Here is an 18,533-nt window from a genome sequence, read left to right on the forward strand (position 1 = left end):
TAACCCCTGAGCGTCAAACGGGTGTGGCCCAAAAACCAAAAAAAAAAAAAAAGATGCATTCAGGGTCTGGAGTGGAGGTGCAAGCAGTAAGACACTTCTGCCTTGCCCGTGCTTTCCTAGGACAGACCAAGGTTCGATTCCCCCCCCCTCCCCCCCCCCCCCCCCCGCCCTCTGTGTTCCATATGGTCCTCAAGCCAGGAGTAACCCCTGAGCATCACTGGGTATGGCCCAAAAACGGAACAAAAAAATGATGCATCTATCAGGGTTGGGGAGTGGGTAGTGCATAGGATGTTTGCTTTGCAGAAGGCTGACCTGAGTTCAATCTCCAGCATCCCATTTGGCTCCTGAGAAGTAATTCCTGAGTGCACAGCCAGGAGTAAGCCCTGAACAATGCCGAGTATAGTCCCAAAACTAAAAACGCCTCCCAAAGCTTTTAGTTGGTAGTGGTTTAGTGTTGCTTTTGACCACACCTGATGATATGGGCTTACAATCCTGGCAGGACTTAACATGGAGTGCAGGGATTGAGCCCATATAGACATGCAAGGCAAGTGCCTTAACTGTCCCTTCTTTTGGAATGCTGTATCAGTTTCACGGAATCAAATTTCTGGAATTACCCTTACACATCCAAATCTACAAAGTATAAAATCTTTAGTTGACTTACAACACCTGCTTATAGCTATAATAATGCTAAGTACTTATTCTTAGAGAAATACAATCAAATCTTTAAATTTTCTATTTGTGAAATTACTACTGAAATTACTCAACTGCTAGCCCCCCAAAACTTAATATATAGGAACAAAAAAGAACTGTAATGAAGAGAAAAACTGAATTAGAATCTGTTCACCAGGGGGCCAGAGTGGTGGCGCAGCAGTTGTTTGCCTTGCTAACCTAGGACAGACCAAGGGTTCAATCCCCCAACGTCCCCAAACCAGGAGCGATTTCTGAGCACATAGCCAGGAGTAAATCCTGAGTGTCACAGGGTGTGGCCCAAAACAAAAAAATGTTCACCAATCATGATTCATAATTAGGACAAGTTTTAAACCACATATTTATTTTGGGGGGGTTAGGAGCCCTATTCAGTGATGGATCAAGGGAGCATTGTGCAAGTGCCTTAATCCCTACATTATCTCTCTGGCCCTAAACCACATTATTTTAAAATCAACAGTGATTCTGAAATTGACAAGATAAGAGTAGAACCTTAAAGCAAAGAGACTTAAGCTTCATATTTATGGGTCCATTTTTTTTAAGAGCTGTATGTTTCTGAGCAATTACTACTTCCTGCCTCAGTTTTGTCCAACTGTAAAATGGAGGTGTAAGAACTATGCAGGATTATAATAATGCAGGCTTAATGCTTTACACAATGCTCACAAGAGCAAGCACTTGATAAAAGCTATTACTCGTGGTACATTGAATCTTCTGCTTAAGTCAGTCACTTGACACCTATCTTTTATAACCCTTTATCCTCAAAGGGTATTTCTGATTTGTTTTAACCCCCTCCTGGTCTCTCAACCTTGAATTGATAAATATGAACTGTCCTTCATTTCTCAGCTCCTTAAAATATCTCAGAATTAAAAGTAATTATGGATATATGAGGGAAATGTATAAAAAAAGAACCTTAAATTATTTTCTTTCGGGCCTGGAGAGATAGCACAGCGGTGTTTGCCTTGCAAGCAGCCGATCCAGGACCAAAGGTGGTTGGTTTGAATCCTGGTGTCCCATATGGTCCCCTGTGCCTGCCAGGAGCTATTTCTGAGCAGACAGCCAGAAGTAATTCCTGCGCACTGCCAGGTGTGGCCCAAAAACCAAAAAAAAAAAAAAAATTTTTCTTTCAAATTTCTACTGTATATATAAAATGGTCTTGTGACTGCTCCAATCTGTAACCAATGTTGGCCCCACGCTTTCAGAACTCTGAGTGAACATGGTCTGAATTTGGCTCAGGAGGATTAGGATCTGAAGAATCTGTGTTTGAAGGGCTTGATTCTCCAACCGGCTCAAAAGGCCTCAAGTTTGCATAAGTCACCTCTTGGGCCAGCTGCTCCAGGGAAGGGCGGCCTACTGCCAGATTTCGAAGTGAGATACAAGTCATCAGGAAGCTGGAAAGAGACAAACAGGTGACAAGTCTAAACTCCTGTTTCAATAAAGGAACCCTGCCATAGCACTTGGTTCTAGCTCTTCTCATCCAGCAGTACCAGTTATCGCACATCCTAGCTAGAAAGGCACATCACTCCTTAAACAATCTGGCTGTGGATTTCAGGGTTAGGTAGGGAGAACCCTCAGAGAAGCTGGAGGTAGATATGGCCAAAGAGAAGATCAGGCCAGGGGCTGGAGAGTCTAGAGAGCGGGGAGCTTGCCTTGTACATGTTCAATCCCTGGCATCCCATGTGGTGCCCTGAGCACTGCCAGCAATAATTCCTGAGTGCAAAGCCAGGAGTAACCCTTGAGCGCTGCTGTGTGTGAACCCCCACGCCCCAAAAAAGATAACACTTCTTCAAATGCAAGTCCATCACTTTCCCACTTTATCAGCGAAAGAAGGTGGTGAAAGGCTCAATGCCAGAGCGCATACTCTGCATGCAGAGTTCAGACCTTGTACTGCATGGTCCCTGAGCACTTCTGGGTATTAACCCCTCTTTTCAAGTTCCCCTCTCCCTAAAAAAGGGGTGGGGGAAAGAACCAAGGGAAAAAAAAAATAACCTGATGCTAGATCCCGCGGTCACTAAAGAAAACTGATTAAGGGGCCGGGCGGTGGCGCTGGAGGTAAGGTGCCTGCCTTGCCTGCTAGCCTAGGACGGACCGCGGTTCGATCCCCCGGCGTCCCAGCTAGCCTAGGACGGACCGCGGTTCGATCCCCCGGCGTCCCATATGGTCCCCCAAGAAGCCAGGAGCAACTTCTGAGCGCATAGCCAGGAGTAACCCCTGAGCGTCACAGGGTGTGGCCCAAAAACCAAAAAAAAAAAAGATACTATGGGGGCCGGGCGGTGGCGCTGGAGGTAAGGTGCCTGCCTTGCCTGCGCTAGCCTAGGACGGACCTCGGTTCAATCCCCCGGCGTCCCATATGGTCCCCCAAGCCAGGAGCGACTTCTGAGCGCATAGCCAGGAGTAACCCCTGAGCGTCACCGGGTGTGGCCCAAAAACCAAAAAAAAAAAAAAAAAAAAAAAAAAAGATACTAAAAAAAAAAAAAAAAAGAAAACTGATTAAGCTTGGGGGCCAAGAGTTATATGCCTGGTAACTAGAGTTTGACTCCCAGCAACACATGGTCACCCAAACATCACCTGAGAAACCCCCACCACCATGGCACCCCAGCACTGCTGGATGTGACCTTGGAGGCCCAACATTGCCAAGGAGCTGCCTTTTTTTTTTTTTTTTTGGTTTTTGGGCTATACCTGGCCACGCTCAGGGGTTACTCCTGGCTCTACAGTCAGAAATCACACCTGGGGGCTGGAGAGATAACATGGAGGTAAGGCATTTGCCTTTCATGCAGAAGGTCATTAGTTCAAATTCCGGCATCAGAGTGATTTCTGAGCGTGGAGCCAGGAGTAACCCCTGAGCACTGCCGGTATGACCCAAAAACCAAAAAAAAAAAAAAAAAGAAAAGAAAAGAAAAGAAATCACACCTGCAGGCTCAGGAGACTATGGGATATCAGGGATAGACTAAGGCAGATGGGTATAAGGCAAAATGCCCATCCACTGTGGTATATCTCCAGCCTCTCTGAGGAGCTTCTTGTGCTGACCCACTAACCCAATTAGGGGTCAAAAACAGTCAAGAATAGCCAGTAAGGCTCCTGGGTCTCGAGCTCCACTATGGAGTCCCAGCGTGCCTCCAAATTACTCAGTTTGCAAACATCTGAGAGAAATGACAAACACTTTGGGCAAACTTGCCTGCGACGGAAGATATAAAGCTTCCGCAGGAAGAAGCGGAAGAGCCGCTCATGGAAGGGGGTGTTCCGCCGACGTTCAAGCTCCTGGCGCCTGCGCTGACGTCTAAGAAATGTCTGAACCAAAGGTGTTGGCTCAGGGCCGCCTTTGACTTCCCCTTCCAGCAGAGGCTGCAGCTCTGGAGGGAGAGGCCCTGTTTCTGCCAAAAGGAAGCACAAATCATTCTTTCAGAGCTCCTGGGAGCTTCGCTCTATTTGCCTCTTTTCAACTTCATTAATGAATCATTTAATTAATTGAATTAATTAATTGAATTAATGAATTCATTGAATCCTGTACTTGTGACAAGGGGCCACCTCTACCCAAACCAGAACGTACTTACCACTTCCATTCTCAACCTTCTCCTTCAATTCCTGCAGATATGCCAAGTCCTTCTCCAGTGCAACCTCTGTAGTGTTGACATAGATGTACATGTAGCAGGAAGGAGTGGCTGATGTTGTATACACTTTATGGTATTCACCAGAGGGCAACTGGCAAGGAGGAAGAAAGAGATCTAGTTCACTCTAAATTTCCCCTAGTTGGTCTCTAAGCTCCCTATACCCTCACTCCAGCCATCTTCTGGTTGTCTTCTGCAGTCAACTGGCCTCTAGAATCCTAGATGAGGCACTCCACATCCCACTGGCCTGTATTTTTTGAGGCTCACCTCTATTATTCCTATGGTAAATCATTTTAAGTCTATCATAAAGTACTCTCCTAGGGCTAGAGAGCTTGTACAGCAGATAATTTGTGCTTTCCACACAAATCCTGGATACAGTCCCTGACACTGCATCCTTGAGCATCAGGAGTGATTCTCAGAGCACATAGAGCCAGGAGTGAGTCCTGAGCACCCCCAAGTGGGGCCCAACCCCCCACCACATACACAAAACCACACTCCACTTATCTCAATTTTGTGCCACTGTGAATCCCAGCAAAATACCTGCATTTTGTCTCCTTCCAAGAGAGTATGATTCTTCTGCTCTGCCACCAGTTCCACAGTCACCTCCCCCTGCAGCAGCTGGATGCTAGTGTTGCCCAGGTCCTCGCTCACAAAGTTTTCCAGGTGCAACCCTGTCCCGGAGCAACACAGTCCCGGCCCATGATAGAGTGACCTCTCTCAGGAGGGGCCGTCCCACTCTCCCATGCCCGAATGCACTCTCCCACCCTACACAGCATGCAGGGGTGGAGGCCACAGAGGCCAGAAGGAAAGACAGCAAAGCTCCTTGCTTTCTGCCAGACCTGGGAAGTCTGCAATGAACACCACCTCGGTGAAGTTGTCCAGGCTGCTCTTGATTTCCTGTAACTTGGTCCTCCAGGGAGACAGGTCCATCAACAGAGGCTGAAGCCAAGGAGTCCGCTGGAAGGGGGACCAAGCGGCCTGCACAATGTCCACACGAGGGTCAAATATCCTTCATAAAGAAAATCAGGTTCAAGGAGGTAACATACGCCTGCCCTGCAGAACCTCCATCACTGTTTCAGACAGAGTGGCCTATGGCAGCGTATTACTGAGCCAGTCCTGACAGAGAGGAGGGGAAGGATCTTCTTGAGCAGTGGGGAAGAACAGGGGTTAGTGGCCACCTGAGAATCATGTTAAGTTCTAAAAGAAAAAGTTGGTTATTTCCTTTCCCCTTCTATACACTAGCACCCCCTGCTGGAAGCAATCGGTGATGCCCACAACCACATCAACAGAAACATGCACAAAGCAAGGTCTTGGCAAAAAGGAGCTGACGGCACCATATCCCCTTTGGTTGCCCTCATGCCCACCTCTGCTGGAAGCGATCATTGATGGACACCCAGATATCAAAGTAGATTTGGGGCTCAGTGACATTGTACTTGGGAAGCAGGTGGCTCAGGCAAGTGGCATACTGCTTCAGCATGTCTGCATGATCCTTCCATCGCCGGCTCTGTGTAAATACCTGCCCCAAACCCTCAGGTTAGTCCCAACGCGTCACTGTCACTCTCCCACTGGTACAGAGACACGGGGTAGTCGGCAGCCTGTGTCCAGAAAAATCCCCACAACACTAAACTTGACTGTGGGAAGCAGATTTTTCAGGGCTGGGCAAATGATACTTGGTTTTCTAAATCTAATCTCAGCCCATGGAAGTCACCAACAAAGCCCTATTTCAACCTAGTTTCCAAGAAAGGGAAAGGGGACCCAAGTTATTTTACAGTGAATTATATTTCAGGGCAAAGTAAAAACCCAAAGATTGGTGGGAGAAGGGTATGAAGAGAAGTAAACTGTCCACAACAGGTAGCTCACCCCTGGGTTGAGATAGCCCAGCTCGCCCGTTTGGCCGTCGCGGTAGGTGATCTTGACATGCTGGTGGGAACGGGAATGCACCATCATGTCCCAGGAATAACCGTACAGCCCATTGGTCCAGTTATTGTAGCCCTTGACAAGGAGTGCAGAGACAGTTGGCTCAGAAGCTCTCAGGGTCATCCTGGCCTCATCAGCCTCTAAAGCTGAAGTGCTTGCTCCCTACTGATGAGCCCACCACTGCCTAAGCTCAGCCCAGCCCACCACATACCTGGGTGAGGAAATGGGAGTACGGCATGAAGAGCTGCTCCAGGAGGTAGAGCAGCGTAAAGGCGGCACCCAGTTGATGGCGCAGCCCTGGTTTCTGGCCGCCTCTGGTTGGCCTCCTCTTATACACGCAGGAAACACTGGGCTGAGGAGAGGCCTGGAGCGGCAACAGCTGCTGCAAAATTTGGGGACAGTGGGACACCAGCTTCCGAGGCCACTCAGGAGAGCAGAAGAGAGGACTGCTGGCCAGCATGACATAGGAGAACATACCTAGGAAGCAGGGAGGACAGAAGTGGAACTGAGTTCAGAGAACATAGGTAATTGCCAAATCACCTTCCCTTAGACACTTCTCCCAGGTGTTCCACTTACAAAAGAAATTTGTAACAAGAGAGATTTACCCTCCTGGGTTTCTTACTATATAATATAACATACTCCACCCAGAAGTCCCAATTCTCTTCTCCCCTACAGACACTGCATCTAACTTCATTTAGTTCCTGCTCCCATTATTATTACCTCACTAGTCCCTCTCTCCATGCAAACCTCTGGTGTCCAGGGATTTCCTATTTGGTTTGGGGACACACACGACTGTTCAGGGATCACTTCTATCAGGGTCATTCTGGAAAGACCACATGCGAGACCAACCCTTGCCACTGTACTACCCTTGGTATCCAGTTTCCTAACAGACTCCAGGTACTGACCTATGCTGAAAAGCTGAGAATTCATGCAGTGAAAGTAGGATACGAAGAAGAGGCCAGCAGATCTTGAGGCATCGAAGAAGAGCAGGAAGCCGGCCGAGAGGTCCAGCATCAGCCCGCACCAGTGCACCACAATGAGACTCGTCATCTCCTCAGAAAGGATCAATCTGCAGACAGCAAGAACAGGGGTCAGTCCCCAAGTGCTCCCAGCACATTCGACAAAAGGGTCTCAGGGCACAGTTGTTCAAGGGGCCAACGACAGCAAATGGGAAAAAAATCTCCACGAGAGACACAACACCCAACAGTTGTGTTCCTACCTCCTTCCCTTTCCTCACATGGAGGTATCCAACCTTTTCAACACACCTATGTAGCAGGAGCAGGTCTCCTGAGGCAGAGTCTAAGTGTTTGTGTGGCAGGGGACCAGCTCCTCAGGGGGTCATACATGAGAATACGGAGAGGTAAATGGTTGGCTGACAGCATAATGAACCAATCAAACACTGGAAAATAAGAGGTGGAAGAAAAAGAATGAAGTAAAACAAGAGGAAGGAAAGAAAGAGCAGAGGGACAGACCTGTTTTTCATAGTTGGCTTTTCTGGGGAGAGAGAGTACTGTGGGTAGGGGTTTTGCCTTGCATGCAGCCAACCTATGGTTGATCCCTATCACCTCAAATGGCACAAGCCCTACTCCCCAGCCTATTAGTCCAGAGCCAGAAATAAACCCAGAACTGAGCACAGCTGAGTGTGGCTCCAAAATAAAAATAAACAAAAAGGTCAGTTTTTCTCAGGGCAGGGACACTGGATATTTAACTTCTCAGCAACTGACTGCTGGATACCAAGTCCCCAGTTCTGGCCTCCCGTTTTCTGGCCACACCTAGAGATGTTCAGGGGATACTCCTAGCTCTGTACTCAGGAATCACTCCCGGTGGGACTCCTGGTGCTGGGGATCAAAAGTGGGTGCGTCGCATGGAAGGCAAATGCCCTACCAGTCATACTATCACTCCAGCCCCAGACCTGCAACTTTTTTTTTCTGGACCCCACCCAGTGATGCTCAGGGGTTACTCCTGGCTATGCACTCAGAAATCGCTCCTGGCTTGGGGGGCCATATGGGATGCTGAGGAATCGAACCGTGGTCCATCCTAGGTTAAGCTGCATGCAAGGCAAATGCCCTACTACTTGTGCCACAACTCTGGCCTTAGGCCTGTATCTTTTCATCCTGACTTTGTCTTCTGCAGAGTCAGGAGACAAATGAGAAGACCAGAAAGTAAGGTACAATTTCAGGCAAAGGAGAAATGGCAGTCTTTACTACAGACTTTTTTCTTTGTGGTTTCTGGGCCACAACTGGTAATGCTTCAGGACCTATTCCTGGCTCTCTGTGCTGAGGGAACCATACGGGTGCCGGGGATCCCCAACCTCTGTTGCCATGTGCAAGGCAAGCACCCTACTTGCTGCACTACTGCTCTATTGACTACTTTTCTATTGACTTGAGAGAGATGCTATACCCAGCCAGTACAAGGCCTATGGCCTGGGGAACCAACCATTCAATTGTGTGGAACGACTACTTCATGAGCATCAGGCTGCAAATTCAATCCACATGCACAGAAAATCGTTTCTCATGCCCTGCTGACTATAGTCCACAGCTTTGTGGTCAATTTCAGGCAACATCACAGCCAGAGGTATATAGCACCAAAGTGAAGGGTGAGACCCTGGGTAAGCCTCAGTCCAAAAGTGTGATCCCTGATTCAGATCAGAAAGCAGTGTGTGAGCATGGTGAGAAGCTCAGAGAGGTACCAACAAGCCCCATGCAGTCCCTAGCACAAGGAGAGCAGCTGGCACGGAGCACACACACTGCACAGAAGAAGGCAATGCCACCAAGCGCCACAGCTAAACATGTGGGCCCTGGTCATGACAAGAGCACTGAAGGCATAGGAAGGAGAAAGAACAAGGCCTCTGGCCTGAGCAGAGCTCACTTGAAGGGACTGAAGAGCCAGTGTCGGGACAAATACTCCATAGAGTAGCCTTCCACCCAGTCTGCATCCAGCTTTTTCACTCCAGCAATGAAGTACACAATGAAGATCTGTGAACAGAAAATGTAAGAAATGGGACAGACAGATGGTTCAAAGGACTAGAATTCAGTGTTCTGCTCGGGAAGGCCTGGATTCTGCTCAACATGGACTCCATAAACAGTGGCCCCCCGCCCAAAAAAGAAAAAAAAAAAATAAGGCAGAACAAATGCTAGGAAGAGAGGCCGGAGCAATAGCACAGTGGTAGAGTGTTTACCTTGCACACGGCCAACCCGGGCCAGACCCAGGCTCAATCCCTGGAATCCCATATGGTCCCCTGAGCCTGCCAGGAGCAATTTCTGAGAACAGAGCCAGGAGTAATCCCTGAGCACCACCAGATGTTACCCAAAAACAAAAAAACAAACAAAAGTTTGTTTGAAGAGAACTTGGTTTGTTTTTGGGTTTGTTTTTGTTTTTTTTCTTTGGTGGGGGGTGTCACACTCGGCCTTGCTCAGAGATTACTCCTGGCTCTGTGCTCAGAAATCACCCCGGCAGGCTCCAGGGACCATATATGATGCCATATTCAAACCACCATCCTTCTGCATGCAAGGCAAATGCCTTACTGCTATGCTATCTTTGCAGACCCAAGGAATTTGTTTTTTACAACATGAAATAGGTTCATAGCTCAGTGCAAGACCCAAGCGAAAATAGATCCTTTCCTCTATTCATTCATCCAATATTTCTTTTATATTTTTTAGTGTTTTAGGGCTAGTGCTCAGCTCTCTGCTTAGGAGTCACTCCTGAGCTTGGGAGAACATCTGTAGTGCTAGGGATCCAACTGAACTAAGTCAGCTATGTGTGAGGCAAGTGCCTTAATTCCAGTGATTTTTCTCCAGTTTCCAGTAAGGATTTCATCTTGGGTGGAGGGGGGTTGGGACCACACCCAGCAGTCCTTAGGGGTTACACCTTGCTCTTTGTTCAGGGATGATTCCTGGCAGTGCTTGAGGAACCATATGTGATGCCAGAGACTGAATACAAGTCAGCCATGTACAAGGCAAACTCTACCTGCTGTGCTGTCATTCCAGCCCAAGTAAAGATTTCTTAGCATCCTATCAATGCCAAGCACAGTATCAGGCATAGGGGGAATAAAGATATGAAGTCCAGTTATTATCCTTCTCTCCAAATGATTCTATCAGATAGAGACAAAGCTCTATTCTTTCAAGGTAAGAGCCCAGGAGTGTAAAGAATGGAGGGGCTAAGGTGCTAAGACACTTGCCTTGCATAGCTGATACCAATTCAATCCTCAGCGCTACATACAGTCCCCTGAGCATTAGCAGGGAAGTCAGGAATAGGCCCTGGGCTGAGCACCACTGGGTACAGCCCTACCATCTCTGCCCACCCCCAAAAATAGTAGAAAACAATGAAAAACCAGCAAAAGAGCCAGATCTAGAGAAGAGAGCAGTACTGTGGCAGAGTGGCCAGGCCGACAATGGAAGCCGCACACACTGCCCTCATCTTCACACTTCCATACCTGGCCACGAAGCACAGCATAGTTCCAAAGAGGTACGTGGCTGTTCCGCTTCCGGGAATGCAGCAGCCCATCCAGAGACCTACACCAATGGAGGGATACACTCAAACCAGCCCTTTGGCCAGCCGCCTTCCTACCTACACATGATAATCTCCAGAACATCCCCCCATCTCCATTCTCCAAAAACCTCTCGGTAATTTAGAAGCTTCTTATTTTTACAAATGTATGAACAAATTGTAAAATACAATTTTAAGTCAGAGCTACCATAGATAGTATGAAGCCAGATTTATCTCTAGAGAGTTTAGAATAAGATATTCGGGCTGGAGAGATAGCATGGAGGTAGAGTGTTCGTCTTGCATGCAGAAGGATAGTGATTCGAATCCCGGTATCCCATATAGTCCCCTAAGCCTGCCAGGAGCGATTTCTGAATGTAGAGCCAGGAGTAACCCCTGGGCACTGCCAGGTGTGACCCAAAAACCAAAAAAAGGGGCCGGAGAGATAACATGGAGGTAAGGTGTTTGCCTTTCATGCAGGAGGTCATCAGTTCGAATCCCGGCGCCCCATATGGTCCTCTGTGCCTGCCAGGAGCAATTTCTGAGCCTGGAGCCAGAAATAACCCCTGAGCACTGCCGGGTGTGACCCAAAAACCACAAAAAAAAAAAAAAAAGAATTAAGATATTCATCATTAGTTAGCTGATCATAGTGGACCAAATCAACTAGAAAATGACCGAGAAGGGGGCCAGAGTGATAGCACAGCAGTAAGGAGTTTGCCTTGCAAGCAGACATCCCAGGATGGACCCATGTTTGATTCCCAGCAACCCATATGGTCCCCTGAGCCTGCCAGGAGTAACTTCTGAGCAGAGCTGGGAAAGCCACTAGGTGTGGCCTCCATCAAAAAAAAAAAAAAAAAAGACAGAGAAAGAATGGATTTGTGTAAGTTTCTGAAAAGTTCAAGGTGTACAAAAATGCACTGAACTGTTTTTAAATTCAATTTCCAAGATACACTGACATTACATAGCAGACATGGCACATGAAGAGCATGCTAACAATATACTTAGGAGAGAAGAAACAAGCCTGGGCTATTAGGCCAGACACAATCTGGATGCAAAGCATCTTTAGGAATAACAAATACTGAGCAAGGAAGCTGGAAAAGAAGCAAAAGTTGCACTGATGTTCAAGAGCCCTGGAACCCCAGGAAGGGGAACTGCATTCTCCCATGTCTCTCACTATGAGAACTGAGGCAAAGGCTTGACTAAGCCTCAATTTCTTCATTTAGAAACAAGAAGCAGGATGAGGCTGGAGTGACAGCATAGCAGTTGGGCCTTTGCCTTGTACACAGACAACCTGGACCGGACCCAGGTTTGATCCCCAGCATCCCATATTGTCCCCCCAAGCCTGCCAGGAGCTCTGAATTCAGAGCCAGGACCCACTGGTGTTACCCAAAAGAAAAAAAAAAGAACAGAGACCAGAGCTATTACAGTGGGTGGGCACTTGCCTGGAATGCAGCTGACTCAGATTCTATTCCCAGTATCCTATATGGTCCCCTGAGCACCACCAAGAGTGATCCCAGTGCAGTATCAAAAGTTAGCCTTGAATATTGTGGGGTATGGCATAAAAACCAAAGAAAAAAGAAGGGGAGAGGGAAAACTCTAGACCAGTGGTCAGCAACCTTTTTTTTCAACTGAGCCAAATCTCACCAAAACCATGATTGAAATTTATTTTGAGAGCCACACAGGGCGCACACTGAGAGAGGCTAGGAGCAGAATCCTGACTCCTGGAGCGGCCATCCGGCACACAAAAGAGCCAAATTAAAAGTGTAAAGAGCCACATGTGGCTCACGAGCCGCAGGTCGCCGACCACTACTCTAGACCTTACGGGGTTAGCATGAGGAAAAATGGAGTTTTTAGGCTAGTCCCAAGTACATGAAAACCCTCTGTGGTATTTTTCCCCTAAATTGTGCAAAAAGGGAAATAAAAAAGAAAAATGTCAAGGATATTCTATCAAAACTACACCATGGGCCAGAGAAATAGAGACTTCACATGCAGAAGGCCCCAGTTTAATTCCCAAATTCACATGGTACCTCAAGCATCTCTAGGATAGGCACCCCACCCCAAAACACCTCCCAGTACAGAGCCAGAAGCAACTCCTGAGCAATGCTGGATGTTACTGCCCAAACGAAAACAGTAATTTTAATTCTATGTGATCAGAGCTGACCATTCTAGGGGGTAAGGGACATAAAGTATAGCAGGCAGGTTGCCTTGTATGAAGCCAACTTAGCACTACTATATGGTCCCGAAAGTCCATCAGCACTGATCCCTGAAAGCAGAGCCAGGAATGAGCCAAGTGTGGCTCAAAATACAACAAGAGGGCCAGAGAGATAGCACAGCAGAAAGACGTTTGTCTTGCGTGTGGCCAACAAAGAACAGACGTGGTTCAAATCTCAATATTCCATATAGTCCCCCATGCCAGGAGTGATTTCTGAGCACAGAGCCAGGAGTAACCCCTGAGTACCGCAGGGTGTGACCCAAAAACAAAACAAACAAACAAACAAACAAAAAAAAAAAACAAGAACTGGCCATTCTGAATGAGCTTAATGATCATCCACTTTGCTAACCTGTCTCCAAAATGCACTGGATCCCCTGAAAGATCCATTGAAGAAGCAAGAAAACTGTTTCCTCCGCTTGATAGTCTTTCCTAATTCTGCCCTCAGGGCTCACGAAGAAGAAGGTGATGTGACTACCTCCATGTATCTGAAAACAGTTATGTCTAGCTTTTTTATTCTTCTCTTCTCCTAAGAGGGCACAGATCAAGGCATCTGAGGAGATGTGGACAGAGTGAAGGGGAAATGGAGACATTCTGCTTGGTTTGGGGAGAGGGTTCTTTTTACCCCCTTGCAAGTCTGTCTAAATCAAAACGTGACCTTCTGACTGCTATAAAAAGACACCTAAGGGGCCGGAGAGATAGCATGGAGGTAAGGCGTTTGCCTTTCATGCAGAAGGTCATCGGTTCGAATCCCGGCGTCCCATATGGTCCCCCGTGCCTGCCAGGAGCAATTTCTGAGCATGAAGCCAGGAGTAACCCCTGAGCGCTGCAGGGTGTGACCCAAAAACCACAAAAAAAAAAAAAAAAAAAAGACACCTAAGATAGACTCTAACCTCAGTAGGTCCTTAGCTCTGATCCCCGAAAGCAGCTGAGCTCTCATACCAGTAGCGGTTTGCATCCAGGAAGGTCAGCTGGAAGGCCAACAGCCCATACAGGTAGGAATGGTTGTTCCATGATGTCTTGTCCAGGAGAAACACGTACCAGTAAGGCAGCAGGAATAACACACAGCTAAGCCGGTAGCACAGGCCCAGCATCACACCTAGAGCCCCTAAAATTTGTGAGGGAAGAAAATTAAGAGGTCAAGAAGCAACCACCAGACCCAGGCCCTAGTACAGGCTTCAGGTGAGACTAAAATAGAGTCATCGCAGGGCTGGAGAGATAGCACAGTGGTAGGGCATTTGCTTACACGCAGCTGATTCAGGATGGACAGTGTTTCGATTACCAATATCCCATATTTCCCCCCACCCCGTGCCTGCCAGGAGCAATTTCTTAGCACAGAGCCAGGAGTAACCCCTGAGTGCTGTTGGGTGTGACCCAAAAACCAAAATAAATACATAAATAAATAAATGTCATTAGACATTTTATTTTATTTTATTTTATTTTGGTTTTTGGGCCACACCCGGCGGTGCTCAGGGGTTCCTCCTGGCTGTCTACTCAGAAATAGCTCCTGGCAGGCACAGGGGACCATATGGGACACCGGGATTCGAACCAACCACCTCTGGTCCTGGATCGGCTGCTTGCAAGGCAAACGCCGCTGTGCTATCTCTCCGGGCCCCTAGACATTTTATAAACAGGCAGTCAAAGAAGAAGATTAAAGGCTCTATGACTATTTGAAAAAAAAGTCAGGAAGCCCTGGAGTCATATGGCATACCAACTCAACCAGATGCAACTATGCATCATGATGGAACTGAAACAAGGGGAGCCAGAACAATGGGACAGCAAGGAGGGAACTGGCCTTAAACATGGCTGACCAAGGTTCTATCTCCAACACCCCACATGGTCCCCCAAATCTGCCAAAAATGATCCCTTAGTGCAGACACCGGAGTAACCCCTGAGCATCATCAGATGTGGCCCCCAAACTAAAAAATAAATTGAACTAAAGCAGGAAACTCAAGACACCAGCTATTTACCAGCTTGTGTTGTTTCTCTGTGTTTGAGGGGAACCATTCTACACCCCATGTCTCCTACAGCATTCTCACCTAGGAACATTATGGTATAGACAAGATACATCCAGTCAAGCGGCAGTGGTTTCAGGGCATTCAGCAGAGGAAAGCGGCATACATCCAGTCCGTCCAGGTACCTCCGATCAAGGGAGCTGAGGCCGCGCTCCTGGGGGATGTCCAGCACCATCAGCAGCCCTGACAAGACAGAAAGGGGCTCTTAAGGTCTCAAACAAGGAAGTTGAGCAGCCAGGTCAGCACACCAGCTAGAAATCCACACATCTTCTTTTGGAACCAGCAATGACAGAGCCTACTGTGTACAAGGTATTATCTCACTGTGACCACTGACACCCACAACACCCCACTGCCTCTACCTGCCATCGTGAAAGGCTCAGAACATTTCATAGACTTGCAAAGAGGATTGGAGAAAAGCAAACCAAATGCTACAAAAGTGAGCAGGTGGGGCCGGGCGGTGGCGCTGGAGGTAAGGTGCCTGCCTTGCCTGCGCTAGCCTAGGACGGACCGAGGTTCGATCCCCCGGCGTCCCATGTGGTCCCCCAAGAAGCCAGGAGCAACTTCTGAGCGCATAGCCAGGAGTAACCCCTGAGCGTCACAGGGTGTGGCCCAAAAAAAAAAAAAAAAAACCAAAAAAAAAAAAAAAAAAGTGAGCATTTTTCTCTCACTCCCTTTCTCTTGATCCAACACTGACTATGCTGAAGACAAATTCCTGATACCTGGGGTCATTCCTGGTTATGCTGAGGGTCCATATGCCAGTACCAGAATCAAACTGGAGTTGGTCAGCCAGAGTGATAGTACAAAGGGGGCCGGCAGTGGCGCTAGAGGTAAGGTGCCTGCCTTGCCTGTGCTAGCCTTGGAAGGACCGAGGTTCGATCCCCCAGCATCCCATATGGTCCCCCAAGCCAGGAGTAACTTCTGAGCGCATAGCCAGGAGTAACCCCTGAGCGTCACCAGGTGTGGCCCAAAAACAAAAAAACAAACAAAAAAAAAAGAGTGATAGTACAAAGATAAGGCATTTTTGCCTTACAAAAGGCCCACCTGAGTTCTATTCTGGCATGCCACTGGGGTAGTTCTTCTTTTTATTTTTTTTGTTTTTGGGTCACACCTGCCTGTACTCTGGGGTTACTCCTGGCTCTGCACTTAGAAACTACGCCTGGTAGGCTCAGGAGACCATACGGGATGGCAGGGACCAAACCCCAGTTGGCTGCATGCAAGAAAATCACCCTACCCGCTGTGCCATCATTCCTATTACTAAGGGTAGTTATTCTTGAGCACAGAGCCAGAAGTAAACACTGAGATCTACTAGGTGTGCCCAAAAACTGGAGTTGGTCATAGGCAAGGCAAGCATCTTAATCCTGGTCCCATCTCTCTGACCTCAAAAGCTATGAAGCTGTGGAAAGTTATTTACAAAGGCCTAGCCTACTGTGCAAAGGTTCTGGATGTAGAGCTTTGACACCTCTTTCCCTCCTGGCACAACCAGAATACAGTACACCGTGGTAAAAAGAAAAAGCTGATTTAGGGTCAAGAAGTCAGTTCCAGTTGAAAGAGGATTTCAACTCCAGAATCACGTTTTGCACTGAACTACTACTATTAGCTGGGAGAGGTTGTCTTGTGTATTATGGGTCATTTTAGAAGCATCCCTGATTCCTCTAACCACATTCATTTCCCATTCTTCCGGCTATGACAAAAATATCTCCAGACACTGCCAACCATCACCTAAGAGGCACAAATGCCCCAGCTCTGCATCACTAGCTCAAGTACATTCAAGTACATCCAGAACCCATTGCAAGCACAGAGCTGTGGCCTATGAGCTGGATAAGGGAGCCACAGCCGAAAAGTTTGCCCTTTAAACCTAGTCTGAAGCCTAGTCCTCTGCAAAGATATTGGGCAATTGTATGCTTTAAGCCAAAAAGTCCCTGTTTTTCTGCTTTGCTATCTTCTGCGGATTCTTCACCAACGTTCACTGTTAAACCCTGATCCCTGTAAAGCAAGCTGAGGTTGGTCTTAAACTCCACAAACACTTGTTAATCTCTTATGTCAGCAACATCTTCTTGGACAAAGCACCAGTGCCCTTCCGCCCTTCCTCCCACAAACCCACCCCCATCTAGGAACTGCACTTACCAAAGAGAAAACGGAAGACACCCAGGCCTGCAGGATCTGTGGGTCGATTCAGCAGGCTCACCAGCCTCTCCCAGCTGCACAAATCAGCCGCCTCGAAACCCAGGAGTTTGCCCATCCAGCTGCCCTGCCTGGGTCCTGAGATCTGTGCAGCCTTGGCTTTGCGTGCTTTACCTGTAATCAATAATAGAAAGGATAATAGTCGTGATGTTATTTTTTGTTTGTTTGTTTTTTTGTTTTTGTTTTTTTTTTTTTTGCAAAAGGTATATCATAGACATATCTTTGCAGGCCCCAGAAAAATTCGGTTCCAAAGACTCGGGCGTGTGTGTCTTTACTTGATTCAGCCTCGGAGCTTGCAATACCTGAATATTTGCAGTGAATATTTGCTCCTCTCCACATCCCTCCCCAATCTCTTTCACAACTTGCTGGGCCCCTAGGGCGCTCTCAGCCCTGATCCTCTAGAGGAGCCTTTCCACCGCGCATGTACCTGAACCGGGCGAGGCCCGAGCCGTCGACCCGGCCGACTCTGCCATGGCTCTGCAGGCAGGATGGGTTGTGCAGCAGCAGAGCTCCCGGGTAGCTGCAAGAGATAGATAAAACCACGCCCCGCCAGCCCAGGACAACTCAGCAGCTGTGCTGGAAAGCAAAGAACTGTCGTAAAATGACGTCGCAAACTGTCGTAAAAACGTTACGAACAGTCGTGAAATGTGCCCTGCTTGGCGGCAGGAGCCGGAAAGAAAGAAAGGGGGTTGGGAATATTTGTTTGGTTTTTGGGTCACACCCGGCGGCGCTCAGGGGATTACTCCTGGCTCTGTGGTCAGAAATCAATCCTGGCAGGCTCGGGGAACTATATGGGATGTCGGGATTCGAACCACCGTCTGTCCTGGATCGGCTGCGTGCAAGGCAAACGCCCTACCGCCGTGCTAGCTCTCCAGCCCCCTAGTTAGTGATATTTACCTATGTTTCTCGTATTAGAAATTTACGCTGGGGGTGGACGGAACGATAGCACAGCGGTAGGGAGTTTGCCTTGATTGCACACGGCTGATGCAGGACGGACCTGGGTTCGATCCCTGGCTTCCCATGTGGTCCCCCGTGCCAGGAGCGATTTCTGAGCTCATAGCCAGGAGTAACCCCTCAGCGTCGGGTGTAGGCCAAACACCACCCCCCAAATAAAACAAATTTACACTGGGGCCGGAGCAATAGTGCAGCATAGCTGTAGGGCATATGGCCTACCCTGGTTGGGTTTTTTGTTTTGTTTTGTTTTTGGGTTTTGGGTCACACCCGGCGGTGTTCAGGGGTTACTCCTGCCTCTGCGCTCAGAAATCGCCTATGGCTGGCTCGGTGGACTTTATGGGATGCTGAGATTTGAACCACTATTCATCCTGGGTCTGCTGTTTGCTGCGTGCAAGGCAAACGCCCTACCGCTATGCTACCTCTCTGGCCCGCAACCCCGATTCGATCCTCGACATCCCTTACGGTCCT

At 48.1% G+C, this 18,533-nt stretch overlaps 1 protein-coding gene across 2 annotated transcripts; it reads right to left on the reverse strand.

The window, feature by feature from the left end:
• Positions 1-1,820: 1,820 nt before the first annotated feature.
• GGCX (gamma-glutamyl carboxylase) lies at positions 1,821-17,649 on the reverse strand. 2 transcript variants are annotated; one of them, XM_049784913.1, is made up of 15 exons: positions 17,539-17,649; positions 17,055-17,225; positions 14,955-15,113; positions 13,858-14,023; positions 10,657-10,735; positions 9,093-9,199; positions 7,130-7,293; positions 6,436-6,701; positions 6,168-6,299; positions 5,672-5,823; positions 5,147-5,316; positions 4,848-4,978; positions 4,254-4,401; positions 3,878-4,073; positions 1,821-2,093 (listed from the first exon to the last, which is right to left on the reverse strand). In XM_049784913.1, the coding sequence occupies exons 1-15, from the start codon at positions 17,582-17,584 to the stop codon at positions 1,901-1,903; spliced, it is 2,280 nt and encodes a 759-aa protein (XP_049640870.1). In that variant the 5' UTR covers positions 17,585-17,649; the 3' UTR covers positions 1,821-1,900. The 2 variants fall into 2 exon arrangements, with proteins under 2 accessions (XP_049640870.1, XP_049640871.1); XM_049784914.1 differs by lacking the exons at positions 1,821-2,093; positions 3,878-4,073; positions 4,254-4,401; ... (6 more) ...; positions 9,093-9,199; positions 10,657-10,735 and adding an exon at positions 13,301-13,468.
• Between the last annotated feature and the right edge of the window lie 884 nt (positions 17,650-18,533).

This window comes from Suncus etruscus, chromosome 12 (genome assembly GCF_024139225.1).
Source record: "Suncus etruscus isolate mSunEtr1 chromosome 12, mSunEtr1.pri.cur, whole genome shotgun sequence".
Lineage (NCBI taxonomy): Eukaryota > Metazoa > Chordata > Mammalia > Eulipotyphla > Soricidae > Suncus > Suncus etruscus.

Excerpts from the sequence above, each read along its gene's own strand:
- GGCX (XM_049784913.1), bottom strand. The coding sequence starts at position 17,584 with ATGGCAGAGTCGGCCGGGTCGACGGCTCGGGCCTCGCCCGGTTCAG. Across the intron at positions 17,226-17,538 it reads TCGGGCCTCGCCCGGTTCAG|GTAAAGCACGCAAAGCCAAG; the intron begins GTACATGCGCGG and ends TATTGATTACAG. Across the intron at positions 4,979-5,146 it reads GTTCATTGCAGACTTCCCAG|GGTTGCACCTGGAAAACTTT; the intron begins GTCTGGCAGAAA and ends GCTCCGGGACAG.